At 42.4% G+C, this 17,017-nt stretch overlaps 2 protein-coding genes across 2 annotated transcripts in view; one reads left to right on the forward strand and one right to left on the reverse strand.

The window, feature by feature from the left end:
- Positions 1-1,716, forward strand: part of tll1 (tolloid-like 1) — a 36,178-nt gene extending 34,462 nt beyond the window's left edge. Inside the window, exons 19-21 of the mRNA XM_071900522.2 lie at positions 672-885; positions 1,231-1,481; positions 1,582-1,716. Coding sequence (XP_071756623.1) covers positions 672-885; positions 1,231-1,481; positions 1,582-1,716 — 600 coding nt within the window. The remainder of the gene's footprint in view (positions 1-671; positions 886-1,230; positions 1,482-1,581) is intronic.
- Positions 1,717-5,615: 3,899 nt separating this feature from the next.
- Positions 5,616-16,682, reverse strand: stox2a (storkhead box 2a). The gene is made up of 7 exons (XM_071900531.2): positions 16,505-16,682; positions 14,612-14,764; positions 11,048-11,449; positions 9,178-10,951; positions 9,134-9,140; positions 8,914-9,101; positions 5,616-6,451 (listed from the first exon to the last, which is right to left on the reverse strand). The coding sequence occupies exons 1-7, from the start codon at positions 16,680-16,682 to the stop codon at positions 6,250-6,252; spliced, it is 2,904 nt and encodes a 967-aa protein (XP_071756632.2). The 3' UTR covers positions 5,616-6,249.
- Positions 16,683-17,017: the final 335 nt, after the last annotated feature.

Genomic DNA, 17,017 nt, shown 5'->3' on the forward strand with positions numbered 1-17,017 from the left:
TGTAGTTTTACTTTATACATTCTTAGTGTTACAACGTAGCATTTTAGCATCAATAAACCATTACTACATTCATTCATTCATTTTAAGGCATTAGTATAATTCCCGTAAACAAGCAAGATCATTGCGAAGAAGACTGGCAGCCTCTACCAGCCTCTACACTACATTTATTTACATTATGTACCACCAGGCTGGGTTTTGTGGGAATTCTGCTCGATTGCTCCAAGGCAGCGACACAAAACAGGAAGAGGCTGCTGTTCTTCCAGTGCAGACAGAGCTAAAGCTTTCAGAGTTTCTTGCAATGGCAGTGAAAGGCCTGTGGAAAAATCACTTGGTCAGCTATTGGCTCTTATCCTTCTTCTCGCTTTTCAAAACGAATGCAAGCAAAGAGACGCCAGGGAGGGGGAAGCGGGGCAAGTAGCAACATCCCATTTGCAACAACATGAAAGAGGGTTTATGGGAAAATGTGGTCTTATTAACACCACTGCCTTGAGATCATCTTACTGTAACAATAATTCCATTTTTACAGTTACTATACTAAGGTAACACAATTGATTTAACAATGATATAACAATGTTTATAAATGCTACACATTGCACCTTTAATGTGTACAACACCCACCCATATCTTACTCAGAGATCTGTCTATCTCTCTGTCTCTGTCTATCTCCCCAGACCTTTAATGAGTTTGAGATTGAGCAGCACCAGGAATGTGCGTACGACCACCTGGAAGCCTTCGATGGGGACAGTGACACCGCAGCCATCTTAGGTCGACTGTGTGGCAGTAAGATTCCCGAGCCCCTGGTCTCCACTGGCAACAAGATGTACCTGCGCTTCATCTCTGACGCCTCAGTACAGAGGAAGGGCTTCCAAGCCACGCACTCCACAGGTATGGGTCTGTGTGTTTTTCTAGGTGTGCCATAACATCTCACTTTGTGTGTAACGTGTGTGTCTGTGTGTCTGCTGAGAGCATCACTCACAGTCACCAGGTTGTATTTCTCAGGTTTGAGTAGTTTGTTCAGAGCGATATCTCCCTCTAGTGGATCATTCCAGCAATGCATGATCAACATCACTTCATTCATGAAACCTGGCCTGGGGTTTTATTACTGGGACAACACGAAATCTGCCAAATGCTTCATTATTTTCGCATAGTCAAGGTCAAAATTGCACAATACAGGCGTTAACTGAACTTCTGATTCTTTCCACTCTCTCTCTTCCATTTCTGTCCCTACAGAGTGTGGAGGCCGTCTGAAGGCCGAAGCTCGCCAGAAGAACCTCTACTCCCACTCCCAGTTTGGAGACAACAATTACCCGGGTCACACCGACTGCGAGTGGCTGGTGACGGCGGAACAGGGCTACGGCATAGAGCTCACCTTCACCACTTTTGAGGTAGAGGAGGAAGCCGACTGTGGCTACGACTACATCGAGCTGTACAACGGGTACGATGCCAACTCACACCGACTGGGCCGCTTCTGTGGTTCGGGGGTAAGGCTCCGCGTTTTCATAACCAGATAATAACTTTCACCCCCTGTAAAATGTCTGAGAAAGTGCCTTATATGCTCTCTCTCTATCCTCCCTTCCTTAGCCCCGGGAGGAGATCTACTCGCCCGGAGATGCCATGCTGATACGTTTCCACAGCGATGACACCATCAGCAAGAAGGGCTTCCACATCCGCTACACGAGCACCAAGTTCCAGGAGAGCCTTCACACCAGGAAATGACCTCACAGCCCCCCGACCTCTTGACTTCCTCGCAGCCCCCACCACTGTCACCTTGACCTTCACCATGGCAATAAGACAAGTACAGTCTGTCCCTTCTCCTCCGAACCCGCAGACAGATGTTCCACAAGGACAGGACTTGACATCGCGGACGTCCGCCAGCCACGAGAGGAAGGGGATTCTGCGTTAAGCGAACAATAGTCTCCTTCAGGGGCACCAGTGGCTATCGCACTCTAAGAGGAGATTGAAAAAAAAGCAGCGTGATGTTAATTTGAATTTGAACTGGTGGGAATATTGAGCAGTTGCTGGCTGGGAGCTGAGTGAGTCATTCTTGTGGAGAAGACGGTCGTAATAGACTGCAGACCGAGGAACCCTTGTTCACAGTGTGGAAAGAGGGGTGCAGAAGATCCAAATGGGTTCACTGAGACATGAGACACCTGCACATACACACACACTACACTCATATTCGTAAGTATAGACTATGGATGCTTTTTTTAAGAGGAGAAGCACCAACTCCTGGTTGACTGAACCCATGAAGGCAGTGCTGAAGAGCTTCTACCTAAAAGAAAATGCATCCAACATGGAGCCTAATGATTTTACGGCAGCGCAAGGGAGTTTTGAGGCCGTGCTGACTTGAGCCTTGAACCTTGATCCGTACAACTTACTGTGATCAGATGGCTGCTTATACATATAGAAATTGAGAGGAACCTCTAGAGAGACATTTTTATTGCCTTTGACGCCTGGGGACTGGTCTGGACAATCCAGCTCACAATGGCTGCAATTGGTTTTATTTCATGTCTTATTGTAAAACCCATGATGTTTGTGTTTACTGTATGTGTGTGTATAAAGAAAAGAACAAACAAAGGCTTATTCCTACCTTGCCCTTTGCTTAAAGCTTATGCAGACGACCATCGACGAATGGGAAAATAAAGAAAAAATGCAAATGGAGAATTCCAAATGATCTGTGATGTTAATGTTAAGCCTTGCATTATTGGTATGTTGTGTGTCCATGCTGTTTGAGTTTGCACCATCTTGGGACTTTGCTCATGTAACATATCCACAGGAAAACGCATCACAGGAAAAGCAACTGTCGCGTCAATACGCCGCGCGACAGACGGATGGATATCCAAATAACGCATCCGTGTTCACGCCATGTTGACCATAAGATTTTTCACTGGATATTGGAAGGGAATATTTTTCACAACCGTCTCTTGGAATCACACAATTTTGATAAAAGGAGAGATTCCCATGGTGCTAAAAATACAATGAATGACAGATTTCTGTGGATGGAACTACGAGGCAAAGGCATTCAAATGGAGACACAGCGTGCAAACAGCACACTGCATCAACAGCACTAGTCCTGTGGAACTACAATATTGCCTTAGAACCAAATGTATGCTCTTGCACAGATGTCTTGTGTCAGTAGATTGTTTTTGGTTTTGGGGCAGGGTATTTCATTTGTCAGTAAGTTTGAAGAACTTGAATGGTTTTATTGTAAAAAAACAAAACAAAAACAACAACATGGGAAATGTAGCCTGTGCGTGAGATAGAGTGTCTATGGTGCATGTGTGTTTGTGTGTGACAGTACTTTTTTTTTTAGCTGCTCTCTGTAATACATACACACATGGCTCACACATCCACAGATACACAGACACACACTCACCTCCTCATTTGTGTGCATTTACTCTACCATACTATCCGAACACACAGTTCCCTTCTGTATATTTGGAGTGTGGGAGAAAGTGCTGTAAAATAGAAGGAATACGAGGTGCAGACAGACTGCATCGTTTTTGTGTTAAATGCAAATGTATACAGCATGTATGCATTATGTGTAAATGTGTGTAATAGGAGATTATAGAGAAATGTGAGTGTAAGAGTATGTCTGTAAGATGTATGTTTTTAATTGGAATAATTCATTGCTGTATGTGCCAAGCTCCAGGTGACCCTGTTCCACTGTAGTTTTGTTTTATCATTCCACCTCTGTGTCTGTAGCTCAAAGACACCGACATGACTTCCTCTACATCGGTCATTAAAAATACACACAGGTAAAACAACGCATACATCTATGTTTCATAGATTATTACTATGTTTTTGTGTACTCCAAGTTTGTGGGTGCCAGTTTTTTCTGTTTAGTATTGAAGAAGGTGCCAAATATTAAGGGTGATCCACACATCAAAAACGTAGCATCGTCTCTTAGTTAAAGTTATATTCTGTAAGCACATTTGTGTATAGCCTAACTTGTAATCATACCTGGTGATCGATGGATCAGATTAAGTATTTGCATATTAGGTTTACTCTAATTAATCACTGAAATTTCTCTTAATTGCCCAGTAGTCTGTGGCAATTTCTAAGGAGGCATCGGCTGTAAAATCTCAAAATCTACTGTAAAATCTTAAAGCCCATTTGAGGATCTTTTGCTAGACAAACTTTTCTTACCTTTCAGCAGTTGTTCCTATCGCTGAATGCCCCTGCAACTGCATCTGTTACATGGCACAACCAATTTTCAGTGCTACTTTCAAACACCACAGACACTACCATGTTGTACCACTACCATAGGTACTACCATGATTCCTTTGTCCTATACCCAGTGAGATATTTGATAATCTCAAGAATTAGAATATTTTAGTCTAGGTGAATTATTGGGGAAATGTTGGAAAAGAGTGACAAAAATCCATACCAAGGAATCTTTCTCTAAGCACTACTTCAGGCTACCATAATAACATTTTTTTTAACCATAATAATATTGCTTTATCTAAATCAACATCTACTGCAGATGCAAATTCCTAGTGGCAAAACATTACAAATGTTTTTGGCTTGTGTGCATCTGGTGAAACATTCATTTAAACCCATTTAAAACACCACAAATTGGTTGTATCTGAAGACTAGCCACTTATCCTCTTTTAAGTTTGCTACCACATACGCCACCAATTAGCCACTGGAGCCTAGTTTGAAGCTCTTCAGACAAATGTCAGCAGTCTGACACATAGCTGCTACAGATTTCTCCATGAAATTGTGTTCCTATTATTGTAAAAAGGAAAAAAAGAGTGTTACTTAAAGCCTTACTTAAAAATGAAAAGTTGTAAAGAAAAAAAAAAGTGTTGCCCTAGTTAAAAATGAAAAGTATGAGCTTCTTTGTGAGACATATAGAATACTCACTCAAGTGTAAAACCAAAATCAACTTGGAACTTTTTTGCTATTTCATTATTATCTATAAGAGCCAGGCTCTGTGTGTTCATTGGTTGGTTGGTTCATTCATTCGTGCATAATGCTTTTTGCTATGAGCGCTGCTTAGGTGAATGACAGTACCTGCTCTAAAGCCCCAGCAGAGCCTCATAGCACTTGTTCACAACAGAGGCTGACCTTCCAAAGCTGCAGCTGCAGTCTATTCACTTTGGCTCCACCTACAGTTCACACAGAGCACTGCAGACAGACCGATATCACTATTATGCATATACCAAGTTCTAAGTTTTTTTAAGCAATATCCATGATCGTAGAGTCTGATATAGCTGATGTAGAAGTCAAAACACAGAGTGACAAAGTCTATTCATTCTGCCTACAGCTCCCACAGTGCATCATGTGGGAGTGAATCTTAAGAGCAGAAGGAGTTTTATCAGACTGAAAGTTGACCTGATTTGGCACAAAGAAATAAAAAAGAAGCAAGAAGCTCAGCAAGAAGCTTATCAACATAAACCCAAAATGTCGCATCTGCATACCATCCTTTAAAATCCAGGAACATGATTTATAATTTCAACTGAATTCCACTTTATGAACAAGCAGCCTTTAGGTGCTGCAGATGGTGAGGTGTGGTTCATTCTGTCCAGAGATCATTTTGGTCACATAGCATCTTTAATACCACCATTATAATAATTAGGATATCAAAAGTATCGAGTATACATACATCATTTGCATTGCGGTACACAAATCTGAGCTGATTTATGTTTTTATGTCTTTCATTCATTGTTCTCAGGATCGCCTTTTATTGTCTTGACATTGTGCTGATACATTGAATCATCCTGAAGAACTGACGCTATTTCAGGAAGGAGAACATTTAGTTGGACATGTATTGTTAAGTAATATAAAAAGTTTTGATATTTCCAAATGTAACTTGAATCCTATAGTCTACTACTTTCCAATACCAATAATCAAGAATCTTGATATAAGCCAAACTAGAATCCATGTCACCGAAATCAAAGTACTTCAGGTAGGTTTCTTAACCTACAGCGGTCTTGCAGTGGGGGAAAAAACTGTCTTGATATTTCTGTTGTTTTTCTTCTCTTTTTTGCAGTTAAGTTCTTGAAGCTGTGGGAACAGTCTCTTGAAGCCATGCCTGTTTCTGTAACAGTCCCAGTAAATGGATTCTCAGGAGTCCGAAGATGTGTGTGTGTGTGTGTGTGTGCGTGTGTGTGTGTGTGTGTGTATGGGTAGAGGGGGAAGTGAGGGCAAAAACGTGAAACACCTCACTCGCTCTCTCACATTCCCCATGCCTCTCTCCTCCACCACCTTTCCCATCTCCTTCGTCTCAGTCTGTGCTGCCTGTCAGACACTGGTGATGGAGGCCAGACAGTTAGATGACTTTTGTAGTTTCTCAGGCTGTGTGGTGGGGGGTTCTGGGATGGCGCGAAAGCTGAATGGCAGTCCGATACCACTGGTGCCAATGTGGCCGGGGCTCAGCGCTGGATTCTGCCGTCTATTGCTCTCCACTATGCTGGATGTATTGGATGCCAGACTTTCACGTGTCCTGCAGATAGATACATAAATGATGTCAAGTATTCTTTGGTTTCAAAAAACATCATGAAATACAAAATCCAATGAAATCAAACCAACTTTTCACCACAACTCCGTATATGGCATAAACGGTGCATGGCTGGTAAGAGAAATACCACTAAAACACAACAGAAAGTAGTTTAAAGCACATTATAGATTGGGGATGGATATGCAGATAAAAAATGTAGTTGCTGAGAACTAATTTAATGGAAGAACAAGAAGATTAAGAAGAAAAGGGGGAGAAGAAGAAAAGGAAGAGCAAACTCATCGTAAGAAAGGGAAAGGTTTCCTTCATTTGTAAAAAGTTTTAAAAATCAACACAGAAGCTCTAATGTCTACATTTTCCTGTCAGGAAAAATACTCATTCAGTATGAACCGGTAACATTTTAGAACAATGTAAGTTTATAAGCCACAACAAACTATGAGTTAATGATTAATTAAATTGCATTAACAACTTATCACATTACAAATGTTTGTCACTTACATCGTTTGTCATGGCATTAGTTAAAACTTTATATTTGATTCATAAGTAAAGAATACTATTGCTAAAACATCATTTGTACATCATTACCTAATGTTTATACAGTATATGTGTAGTTGGACCTACAGTACATGCCTTTCTTCAGGAGCCCAAGAAGGTATCATTACGTTTACTAATGATGTGTAAATCATTTGATCATTGACAAATAATGCATAGATGCTTCATAAATGAATGTTATGAATTACAAATGTTAAATTGTTGCACTGTACTTATGTTTAACTTTTGTATTACAAATAACTTGCTAGTACTTTTGTTAACCATCTGTTAAACAGTTGAACAGGTTTTTGCAGCCCCTAATTTAAAGATGAAACTGTTCATCATGTATCTGTTGCCGTCAAGATGAAGGAAAGATAGTAATGTAGTGACGACACAGTGACACAACTCAACAATCCAGGCCTTTTTCTTGAGTAAATACTGGACCCACTAGGCTTCTGTTAGACTCGGCACATGAAAATTATTTCTTGCACCCTCTGTTCCCCGGCCCTACCTTTCTGTCTTGATCACCCCTTAAGAACTCAAGCACATAAACGGCACAGCACATCTTGTTTGCTTAGTTGTGGAAAGTTGTCAAGTTGCTTTAAATACCATTCCAATTATTCATAGACCAACCGACAGCACTAACTCTGATTCATTTTCTTCAAGTTTTTGTGACTCAACATTTGATATCCTATTTGACGTCTTCGGCATTTCTTGGTATCCAGATTTCTTGTTTTACATCATGAAACCGATGGTAGTATTAGACAAATTGTAGGGTTTCAGGTGAGTAAGGTAAGGAGTTTACGAATTAAGTTAGTGTCCAAGTCAGAATCCGCCTAACTTAGTGTGAAGGTGGACACACCATATTTACATATTCAACACCTCAAGTGTGCATCGTGCAGGAACCACATATCCCCACGGCCAAAGTCGGAATTGCACATAAAAAGCACTGTGCAGCGTTTAAGTATGAGCCTGAGTTGGGCCTTAAGTGCATAAAGATGGCAGCCTCCTTCTGTGATGTCATTTCCTGTCCCACAGTGCAAGATGCCAAAACATCAGCAACCATTCTTGGCACTCTTGAGAAACCTTCAGAAACTCTGGGTGCACATTGGACTGTGGAATAGAGGGGAGAACTGGATGATGCCAGTCCAGGAGGCCACCATCTTTATGCTCCTTTCTAATTCCATTTAACCAAAACACAGTATCTGATGAAACTATCCCTTGTGCTAGTTAAGGTTAGGGTGAATCATCTCATTTTGAACTAATCACCTCCTACATATATTTATAAGAGTTAGGAATGGAGCTCTAATCAGTGATTGACATATTTGGTAACTTGAAATGCATGATAAAAAGTGGATACAATTATTAAACATATTTTCCTGGGATCCAAAACAATGTTACTTCTATCTTCAAATTGTACTCAAATGATAATTCATATTATTTCATTTGATAATCACAAGGGTTCTTTGGCCTTAGAGTGGTCACAGTTACCACTATGACTGAAATTAATTTAGTTTTGGCAGTGGATACATTTCTCTGATATCTGCATGGTTATTACAAGAGAATCAAACTTTGCATTCCTATTTCACCTGATTCTTAGGCCAAAAAATCATCTGAATATCATAGGAAAAAAAATGAATTAGCATTTAATCACGGGCTGAATATGTTTCTGAATCCTCAAGAATGTGTTTTATAATTGCAATACATTTTAACCAACTTTTTGTTAAAAGCCACATATGTCAATCTCTGGTTTGACTGCAATTCCCAACCCTTGGGAGTAATTGAGGTCCTTCTGTATTCTGTATTCCTCCTGTATTCTGCTTGAGTATACACTACCATGATAACGTTGGGTTAACAAGTTTTAGATAAACACGTTCCAATTGTATATAATATACAATTCATCTTGCACACCAGCCTACCTGGGGGAGTTGAATCCACTGTCCACTGTGACACTGCTGCTGTCCATGCTGTCCAAACGGGCCGAGTGGGCCGACTTCTGGCTGCTGCTGTTCTCTGTCTCCTTCGGACTAAGTAAGGTCAGATTGGTTTCCAATTTTCGCTGCAGGTCATGGTCCTTCTCCCGCTCCAGTAGCCACTGCATGGTTCCCTCCCCACCGCTGCCATTCCCTCCACCACCACCACCTCCCTCCCCGTGGTCTTTGTTGTCCTCTGCTGTTGCCAACTCCTTGTGCGAGTCCTCCTCTGCCTCCTCCTCTTCCTCATCTTCTGATACATTATAATAGTCAAAGGAGGCTGAGGGGACTGTTGGCTCTAAGCAGCCCTGTAAAACTGCAGGTGACGTTGAGGAAGTGGCTGAATTGGAAGGCTGCTGGGGCTCAGGATTGTCTAGGGCCTCTGTTGATTTGGCATGTGAGGCTTTTCGCAATGTGCCAGACTTGGTGTAGCTGCTATCCACATAGCCTGCAGACAAGGCATTGTGTGGAGGTTTGAACAAAGTGTCCTTGCTGAAGATCTCTTTTCTCTTGATCACCACACCACTGCCTCCCCCTCCAGGATCTACATTGTGTTGGTGTGGCGTCAAACGGGCATTCTGCACAGGCTCTGGTGTCTGGCTTGGTGTTAGTCTGACTGAGCCATTCTGTCCCTTTGTTGCCGACAAGTCCTCTTTGTACTCCATTGTGTGAGGAGAGGTGAGGTGAGGGGTTTGGCGGTCGGCTGGAGAGCCCTTTCGGAGTCCCCCTGATGAGGTTAATGTGTCATATTCTGATTTTGCCTGAGGCGAAGGGGCAGTTAGGATTGTTTCATTTGACGTATTGCACTGGAAGTACTCATCTGTTGAGGGCTTAGGAGAAAGTCCCATCAGCTCATTGTAAGTTGGCAAGCTGTCTCTGCTTTTGTTCCTCTCCATTGTACTCCGGATCCTTGACTCATCCAAACTCCCTTTCCCCAAATCAGGCACATTAAAATCAGAGTGGAACTTAGCAGCAGAGAACATGATCCTTGAGTAGTGGGAGGACTTCTGGGTCGCCCGCAGGGTACCATCATCAGTGTAGTAATGACTACGCTCCTCCAGACTGTGTTCAAAGTCTTCTGGTGCGCCCAGTGATGGGCCCTTAAGAGAGTTGTCCATGGACCGAGAGCGTTCCTTAGCTTGGTCCGATCTCTCGTGACGCGACTTCCTGTCCTGATTGTGACTGTGACTTCTTTGCACTTTGGATTGGGACGTCCCACGTGAGGGTTCTGGGAAGGGCATCTCCGTCCTCCTCTTGGCTAGCTCCCCAGACACGTCCCATTCAGGGGTAACGGGGCAGTACGATTCAGTGATGTTGGGGTTGCTGTGGACCAGGTACGTTGCACCCCCGCTCCGCCTGCGTTCCAAGGTGTACATGGCCTCCCGAGGTGAGCGAACTAACGAGTGGCTAAAAAAGCGGTAATCCCTTTCCATGAAGACAAGGTCCCAGTTGGAGCCCTCAGATGGGTCTCCCCGGGACGTCCGGGGTTTGCTGTGTGAGCGGGACTTACCATGCGCCGCCCTCCTGTGGCCCCTGCCCCGTCTGCTGCGTGCGCTGTGCTGGGCCGCGGACCCCGCCTTGTTCTTCTGGGCACGTTCTTCCTCCAGCCTCTTCATTACAGCGGTGTGCCTCGCAACATTCTCCACTGTTAGGTCGGGGTTGATTCGGCGGATGATCTCCATCTCCACTTCGCGGGGAATGGGGGTGGTTGGCACGTCCTCATCGCGAAGAGGCCATTCCTCCGGGGGGAACTGGGCGGAGAAGGTGGCCAACTGCCTCATCTTGTCCTTCTTGAAACTCAATCTGAACAGCCTGAGCCCAAACCTCTTGGATTGCTTCTCACCACTGCCGCCACCACCACTGCCCTCTTTTTTTTTGGTAAGCGTGTCAGTTTTATAAGGGAAAGTAGTGATGCTTTTGCTCTTATCTGTTTGATCTTGAAGTGGTGGCTGAACAGGGGGGGTAGGAGGCGGGGGATAGGGGTACGATGGGGGTTCTCCTCTGTGCTCCTTGGCTGACGTGCTTGGTGGAGGCTCTCCGCCATTGTGATCCTTGGGCGGCTTGCTTTGATACGAGTCTCCCCTATGCTCCTTTGGTGACTTACTTTGGAGCACAGACGCATGCAGTCTGGACGGGTCTTCGCGGAAAGAATTGTAGGAGTCATTGTGGCTCTTGCGTGGAGGCCTCTCTCTTAAGCAGCCAGGTGTAGATGGAGTGACGTTGCCAGACTGAGGCGAAGTGCATTGCTGAGGTTGCTGCTGCTGCTGCTGTTGTTGTTGTTGTCGTTGTTGTTGCTGCTGGCGCTCTGGGAGCCGGTCTTCCAGGTGATACCACTTGTTGTTGGTTCTGATGAGGGAGGGAGTGATAAAGTAGGTCTGGGGAGTGACGATGAAGTAGCCCTCTGGTGTTGGGTAGATCTTCCTCTCTCGCACCAGCATGTTCAGGGTGTGCCGCAGAACCTCTGAGCTCGGTGTAGGCACGCCTACGGGACACACAGATTAGAGGTAAAGTCAGTTGAAGCATATTTTTTTAAATTATGAATTTAAATAGTATTACTTATATTCAAATAATTAAAATACAGGACACTGAGAACATCTCGGGGAGCATTGGGACATTTGTGAGACAGTAAAAGAATATTAAGGAAATAATCAAAAGGAACCAATCATAGTTGAAAAACCTCAGCATTGTGTGCCCTGTGCCATGTGAGAGCTGTTATTGAAAAAGAGAATGACTCTCATAAGAGAGGTCTCAGCTTGTCAATGAGCAATCAAGGTAATAACTTGCAGATTATGAGACACAACTAGCATGGGACCAACATAACTGGGCTATAGTATGTGCAAAATGTGATATTTGCATGGTGTTTTTGTCACCCCAATTCAACAGATTGACAATTAATGTATGAAAATGTATGTGGTTGTGTTTTTTTTTTAAACTCTGCACTGGTTGAGGTACTTAAGATTAATGTAGATTGTACCAATTATAAATTAGGAAAGTTTGTTCCCTCTGATCAGGATGGATTAACTACAATACAGAATCACGAACTCACAATGAATACATCATACATAAGTAATTACAATTCATGCATGCACATTGCACAATATCACATAAATTGATATAATGTCCACACATTTTGTCCTTTCCTACACTAATATAAACACTGCTCCCATGCTCATGTTGAACTAACATGATAAAGAAATGCAGGTGTCACAAACACAGAAATGTGTACTCTACCTAAAACACCAGTAACCATGTGTGTGCTTAGTCTTTATTTAGCAACAATTTAAATGACTGATAACTGTCATGCGGCTTCCTGTGGAGTGAGAGTGTGAGAAAGACAGAGAGTCTCGTGGCTCAGAGTGTAAACCTCATGGCAGGTGTGTAAGATTTGGTAGTCCTGCAATTTTACATTTAAATGTACAGTATATTTTAGACATTTATCTTACACTCCAAGGTGACTTGAAATAAGTGCAACAGTAAACTAACTTTGAATTCCTAGATCAACAATATGACAGGCAGCCAACAGTGAAGCTTGCAAAGGTCAGAGCCACTGACAACAGATGTAACAAAACATTTGTTTGACACTGGAATGATCATGAAAGACATGAAGTGAAGTGTTAAGTAAGAATATAAGAGGAGCAAATATTTAAAGATTTTTTTTTATGTCAAGACAAAAGTATACTAAAGAAAGTAGATGAGAAAAGATATAGGAGAGGATAATGCAACTCAAGCAGGAGAGGGAGATGTGAGGTATTTAAGTTTTCAGGTTATGATGGAAGATATGGAGTGACTCAACCGTTGTGGAAAGAGTGGCAACAAAAAAGCGTTTTTTAAGACAGGAAAGCAGAGCATAAATGAACTGCCAATTTGTGAAATTGCTAACTAATAATTAACTAATCATTTAGAAATATTACAACGCTTGTGATGACAGACCAAGTGAATTGAGATGTTCTTTAGCAGCTGATTCTTTGAATGTTCCTTTCTCATTTAAAACAATCTAAATTTATTTTGTTGATTCCTCTCAAAATTGATCTGAGAAGTTCATATTCTATTTTAGTGCCTCCTTTAAAGACTTTAGGCATGTTTTACATGGTCAGCATTTTTTTGTCTATCAATTTTTTGTTCACTCGCCTCACTTTTCTTAAACAGAAATTTGTTGAAGAGGTAATTAATTTAAGGTATTTTGCATGGCTGTTCTCAAAGAATAATTCAGTATGAATACTTTACAATGGATAGTTACTATAAAGTGACCTCTACGCCACTCTGAGGCTTGCATAGACCTGAGTATATTTTTACCAGTATATCTTTACCAAAACACAATCTAAGATTTAATCTCCATGTAGTATCTAATTGTACGGCCATAGAAGCTTAACTAGACACATTGCAGTTCCTAGATGACTTCTGAGGTTCAGGATCCCCTTCTGAGAATTAATCAACATGCATAGTACCATCGCTCAAGTCCTTAACCGATAACAATGTTCAAAACTTAACATTAAAAGTGTGGCCTTTAAAACAACGCTGTTCATAACCTTTGACTATCAAGGCCCTAGTGTTGCCTGACATTACATCACTCCTATGTTAGTTTTTACACAGAAATGATGCAACTTATAAGTTCAACTCCTTTCAAATCGGGCTTTGAATAGAAGTATGAATAGAAGTAATGCTGAATTTGAAAGACAGTTTACTCACTTGAAATCCACCATATAGCTAATGCTGTATCAATTATATTGCATAGCAGCATAGCAGTGAAAAATAACTTGACAAAAAGGTACAAAGCCAATGGATACCTAACATGTTGGCAGTGAGACTGTCATACCAATACTGATATACTAAAATTAAAAGCTCTGATAAATAATAATAAATACATGTTTAGAATTATACTTTACTGCATTAATGGTAAAATATAACTTACAATATACATTAACTTATCAATATAAACGCAGTAATTGCTAAAAATTACAGTATTAACAATCTATAGGTGACTTGGGAAGATGAATCTGCCCTGTTTGGAGAGGTCAGCTCCCAAATGATTTCCTACACAGTGGCTTAACTTGCTCCTAAAATTGTGCTGGGGAGCTGAAGAGGATCACTATGTAATTTCACTGACACTGTTTAAGAATGATCCTGGATTCAAATTGAGAGCTCTTTTAAAGTATTTTTCCTGCCTAGACGCCTAGATTAAGATGCAATTTGTGAGATTTTAAGCAACAAAATATCTCAACTAAATGTATCATTCAAATTGGGTCATGAATGTCATGAAGAGGGATCGATAGATAAAGCTCCACTGTGAACAGGCTATCGACATAGAACATTGCTTTGCCCCATTGAAGCACTTTAACTCTGGTCTCTCTGTCAAATACCTATCAAATGAGACTAAGTGTGTAAATCTCTCTCCCAGACAGATATAGTTAATTGTGGCAGTGCAGCTGCTGTAGAGTGAAGGTGTTTAGTGAGAGGAATAGCTAGCAACTAGCAACAATATAGGAGACAACATGCCAAAGTATGACAGATGTATATAAATCAGTGAAAGCCATTTTGCTAGCCTAGTGTTTTATGAATGTTCCATTTTTCCAACCAGATATGCCTTATATTCCAAAGCTTGGTTTCTTTGTGCTTTAATGCCATCCAATTGTGGGACGGGGTGTACCTGGGAAGCTGGCAGTGAGGTGCTCCACCAGAGCCTCCTGGGTGACAGGCTTGTGGGCTGAGTTCATAGCAGAGATGGCCAGGCACAAGATCTCCCCCAGCGGGATGAACTGTGACTGGCTGATAGGTGACATACTGATCGGAGACACGTCACCTATAGGAGGAGGCAGAAACACAGCGGTTAGATCATGAATGAACAGCAGGCGCAGAGTGTGAGACTATGATGTAATGGCCATACAGCAGCGGTTTGCATGCTGCCTGGAACAGCTCCACCCCTCCTTTCTGTGTTTCCACAGCCTCTCATTCCTCCTGTATCTCGCAGGTTAACAAAGCAAAGCAGCTGCAGCAGCGACCATAACCTTACGAGATCATCTGAATCTTGCAACATTTCTATTCAATTCACATCATCTCATGTTGTAAACGGAAAGGGGAGCTTACGAAATCCTTTTGGTTGTATCTCAACAGGTTAAAGCCACCTTACTTCAAACTTGACAGAATTTAACTGAATTTTTAGCACCAGATTGAGAGCTTTTACACTGAATTTGCTGTTTACTTTGTTGAATTAAGCTTGCTTTGTCGACAGCAGAGTGGCGTAGCGAGTAGTGAGATCATCCTTCAACCAGAAGGCCGGGGTTCAAGCCCCCATGACAGCAAGCATCTGCCCTGCTGAAGTGTCCTTGAGCAAGACACTGAATCCACATCCAGGCTTTGCTGCAGCTGTCCCTGACCTCTGACCTCTCTGTGAAGGGGGCAAGCCAAAAGCTGCCTCTCCGGGGATCAAGAGAGTATCACAAAATAAGATTTAGACACTATAACATCAAAGCTTCTATTTGACATCTCACAGGCTTGCCCAATACTATCCCGACTTTCTGTCAGTTTCTACTGGTGACTTGTGAAAGTTTTTGCCTTCAATTACAGCCTATGGTCTTTTTATCTGTGCTAAAATCTGTGCAGAGCCTCTTCACCACTATGCCAAGACTCAATGGTCAGTTAAGCAACACTGATGACGTTATCTCCGCTTAATATCGCAATGTGTTAAAATTTCATGAGTCCCCTTCAGCTTCAGGTGTCGCAGAAAGGATTGTGGCAGTAAGTGTGGGCAGTAAGTTGAAACTCATTCAGTATTTTACTGTTTCAGATCATACTACAAAGCCCAAAAAAAAAAGCAGGCAAATATGCAAACGTGGAATAAAAGGGTTTCAAATCATCACAGTCACAGTAAATTGATGGTTTTCCAAATAAGAACATTAGTCCTTACCTAGAAACCCATAAACTGGGGCGGCCCAGAAGCCATTTTTAATCTCCACACCACAACAATATTTATGAAAATGAATCACTTTTAGAATGAAACACTCTGAGCCAAAGGTGATGCAAACCTGTAACCTAAGATGGCACGACTTTCAGGCATTCTGGAAAATATTGTAAATCACAAAAACTTGGCAGTTTATATGTTACAAACTGGAGAACAAAAATTAGGTCCCCAAATTCCTTTTATTTGTCTTTTATATTGTGCTCACTGAGGATAAAGGAGTGGAAAGAGGCCATAAAGTAAGATGTTACTGAGAGGTTTGAACCAATCGAGTCACAATATAATCAATTTGAAAGCAAGCCAAATGTGTTATCAATATAATAAGACAAATCTGCAGATTAAGCAAACGTCTAGTGACAAATATTTCTCCCCCTCTTCTATTTCTATTACACATCAGGCCTTTGCATTATACATGATCAAAGTAAAGAAGACAATATATAGTGGGGAAGCTATCAACAACATTTCTTATTTGATAACATGAAAATATTGTCTGTTTAAACTCTGTGCTTCATCCCCAATTCCAACTTTTGTCTATGCTAACTCACAGAGGGGTGGAGCTGCTGGCAGTGGGAGTGTCGGACTCACCTGGCGCTCGGTAACCTGGCGGGGACGGAGAGAAATGAGGAGGAGGAGGGGGAGGGAGATGCTGTTTCTGCACACGGACGTCTTTCTCACTACGGGAGAGATTACGCTCCAGCGGGCGTTCGGAAAGATCAGAGCTGGGCCAGGCCCGCCGCAGATTGCTGCTGCGGTTCTTCTTCATGGTGACCCCTGCCAGGTGGCCTTCACCCCGGGGCTACTGGGACAAGGGGTGGAATGGGGAGGAGGGGTGCAGGGGGAGGTCGACCAACCTCAGGCTTAGTGCCTCCCCCGCATCAGTAAGAACGTCCCGCTAGAGCGATCACACACCAGACATGGCAGGAACCAGTGTGCACGTTCACACACATACACACGTCTCATTTACATCCACGAGCGCGCTACAATCGACTCTATTCGGACTGTAGTGGGTTGTCATCGGCTGCTGGGTTTTCCCAGGCTGGTCTGGAGCGGCGGCAGCGGCGGTAGAGGTGCAGGTGATTGCGCGAGGCATCACCCTTT

Source organism: Centroberyx gerrardi, chromosome 3 (genome assembly GCF_048128805.1).
Source record: "Centroberyx gerrardi isolate f3 chromosome 3, fCenGer3.hap1.cur.20231027, whole genome shotgun sequence".
Lineage (NCBI taxonomy): Eukaryota > Metazoa > Chordata > Actinopteri > Beryciformes > Berycidae > Centroberyx > Centroberyx gerrardi.